At 43.2% G+C, this 2844-nt stretch overlaps 1 protein-coding gene across 2 annotated transcripts in view; it reads right to left on the reverse strand.

Moving 5' to 3' along the window:
- Window positions 1-1985, reverse strand: part of tmem170a (transmembrane protein 170A) — a 32779-nt gene extending 30794 nt beyond the window's left edge. The window contains exon 1 of one of the 2 annotated variants that reach the window (XM_060923955.1): window positions 1731-1985. In XM_060923955.1, the coding sequence (XP_060779938.1) occupies window positions 1731-1866 (136 nt within the window). In that variant the 5' untranslated portion in view covers window positions 1867-1985. The remainder of the gene's footprint in view (window positions 1-1730) is intronic. The other variant, XM_060923956.1, reaches the window with a different exon arrangement.
- Window positions 1986-2844: the final 859 nt, after the last annotated feature.

A 2844-nucleotide genomic window follows, 5' to 3' on the forward strand; every position in this document is an offset into this window, starting at 1 on the left:
TTTGTGTCCCTATCTGCACGGTAACGCTACTATCAAGCCATGCCCATCGGAAACAGTTCTTTATCCTGTTCGATTTATCGATTTCCCTGGCATGATCCTCATTTTTGCGGTCCAAAACTTTTGCCATATTGGCAAAGTAACTTTGAAAACTAACCAAAATAACTAGAACTTAAGAAGTGATCAAAACCGTGTACATGTAGCTTGTTTCTCCATGAATTGTAGAAGTGAGATGAAACTAGCGCCAAAACATCGTCGTGAGTTGTCGTTAGCATAAGTATTGGAGAAAGCAATGACGATTTCCGTTATCACAGCTGAAACTAATTTTGCAATGAGCGTTGCCAAAAGAAGATGCTGGTGGGCGGTTGGTCGGTCCTGCCTGCTTGTGCCACCACAAGCCTCGCCTCGCGCCGACCCCGACCCCCCTAAAAAAAATTCTCAACGGATTTACACGTTTCACAAAAATGACATTTTCAGTGGGAAAAACTCTGAATTCCACGGATCCGCGGAAAATTCTCATCCCTGATTGATGGTGTCTTTCCAGATGTGTAAGCTGCCCATGCCACACGCTCTAATGCAACCCCATACCATCAGAGATGCAGGCTTCTGAACTGAGCGCTGATAACAACTTGGGTCGTCCTTCTCTTCTTTAGTCCAAATGACACGGCGTCCCTGATTTCCATAAAGAACTTCAAATTTTGATTCGTCTGACCACAGAACAGTTTTCCACTTTGCCACATTCCATTTTAAATGAGCCTTGGCCCAGAGAAGACGTCTGCGCTTCTGGATCATGTTTAGATACGGCTTCTTCTTTGAACTATAGAGTTTTAGCTGGCAATGGCGGATGGCACGGTGAACTGTGTTCACAGATAATGTTCTCTGGAAATATTCCTGAGCCCATTTTGTGATTTCCAATACAGAAGCATGCCTGTATGTGATGCAGTGCCGTCTAAGGGCCCGAAGATCACGGGCACCCAGTATGGTTTTCCGGCCTTGACCCTTACGCACAGAGATTCTTCCAGATTCTCTGAATCTTTTGATGATATTATGCACTGTAGACGATATGTTCAAACTCTTTGCAATTTTACACTGTCGAACTCCTTTCTGATATTGCTCCACTATTTGTCGGCGCAGAATTAGGGGGATTGGTGATCCTCTTCCCATCTTTACTTCTGAGAGCCGCTGCCACTCCAAGATGCTCTTTTTATACCCAGTCATGTTAATGACCTATTGCCAATTGACCTAATGAGCTGCAATTTGGTCCTCCAGCTGTTCCTTTTTTGTACCTTTAACTTTTCCAGCCTCTTATTGCCCCTGTCCCAACTTTTTTGAGATGTGTTGCTGTCATGAAATTTCAAATGAGCCAATATTTGGCATGAAATTTCAAAATGTCTCACTTTCGACATTTGATATGTTGTCTATGTTCTATTGTGAATACAATATCAGTTTTTGAGATTTGTAAATTATTGCATTCTATTTTTATTTACAATTTGTACTTTGTCCCAACTTTTTTGGAATCGGGGTTATAAATAATACAAAATAGAAACTATTCTATTTTTATTTATTGCATTGCCTGTTTGCACCGTGGGTCAGAGAGGACTGAAATTTCATCTGTGCTGTATGTCGAGCATGTACAGCATATTTGACAATAAAGTTGATTTGACTTAATGGTTTAAGAACAGACCAGTATAAAGGTGTTTTATGTATCCAAGCCCATAAAACGCGGTTCTTACCCGAGAAGCCGCACAGGCCCTGAGACCCAGCCCGCGTGTCGTTTCTCTCACAGGTCGCATTCTTCCTTGGGACCAAATTCAAACTCAGAATTTGTTGTACAAACCCAATTTCGGGTAAATTATAGTCGCCCTGCATTTCTTACAAACTGGACACTACGGCCAGATGTCAAACAACTCCGACATCCAAATAACACCATTAGAAACTCAAACATGAACCATTAGCAAGCGAGCTAATCTAACACTACTTCCGGTCAAATCAGCTGTCTACGGTTTCCCAAACATCCGCTGACGTCACACCTGTTAGCGTTTCATTATAATTTCGTACAAATTAAAAATATCCACAAAGCATACATTCAGCACAATTAATGCCAGTGAAAAATACATGAAGTTACTGTTTTATATATATATAAAGACAGCAAATTGTTGCTATCGTTACATGAACCAGCAAGAAGGTATTTTGTCCCTTTGCGCGTGCCGTAGAAGAGCCCCGCCCACACAGGAAGTGGATTATTGATCTCGGCTGTCGTCTTCTTCTTCTATGGTGTTTTATGGCAGCTGGCATCCAATTTGTTGCATTGCTGCCACCTTCAGTGCCATTCCATTATTGCATTAGAGTCTCTTGAGTCCAGTGTCCTTCAGATATTTAAAAAGCCAACACTTTCCTTTCCCAGTTAACCCCATTTCTAAAATTGATCCCACTGACATTTCTTTCATGCCCAATTTCCTGAGTTCTGTAAGAAGTTCTTGTCTTTCTCAACTATATTTATTACAAGCAATAAGAACATGGGCGGCACGGTGGTGTAGTGGTTAGCGCTGTCGCCTCACAACAAGAAGGTCTGGGTTCGAGCCCCGTGGCTGGCGAGGGCCTTTCTGTGCAGAGTTTGCATGTTCTCCCCATGGGTTTCCTCCAGGTGCTCCGGTTTCCCCCACAGTCCAAAGACATGCAGATTAGGTTAACTGGTGACTCTAAATAGACCGTAGTGTGAATGTGAGTGTGAATGGTTGTCTGTGTCTATGTGTCAGCCCTGTGATGACCTGGCGACTTGTCCAGGGTGTACCCTGCCTCTCGCCCATAGTCAGCCGGGATAGGCTCCAGCTTGCCTGCGACCCTGTA

The sequence above is a fragment of the Neoarius graeffei genome, chromosome 6 (genome assembly GCF_027579695.1).
Source record: "Neoarius graeffei isolate fNeoGra1 chromosome 6, fNeoGra1.pri, whole genome shotgun sequence".
Classification (NCBI taxonomy): Eukaryota; Metazoa; Chordata; class Actinopteri; order Siluriformes; family Ariidae; genus Neoarius; species Neoarius graeffei.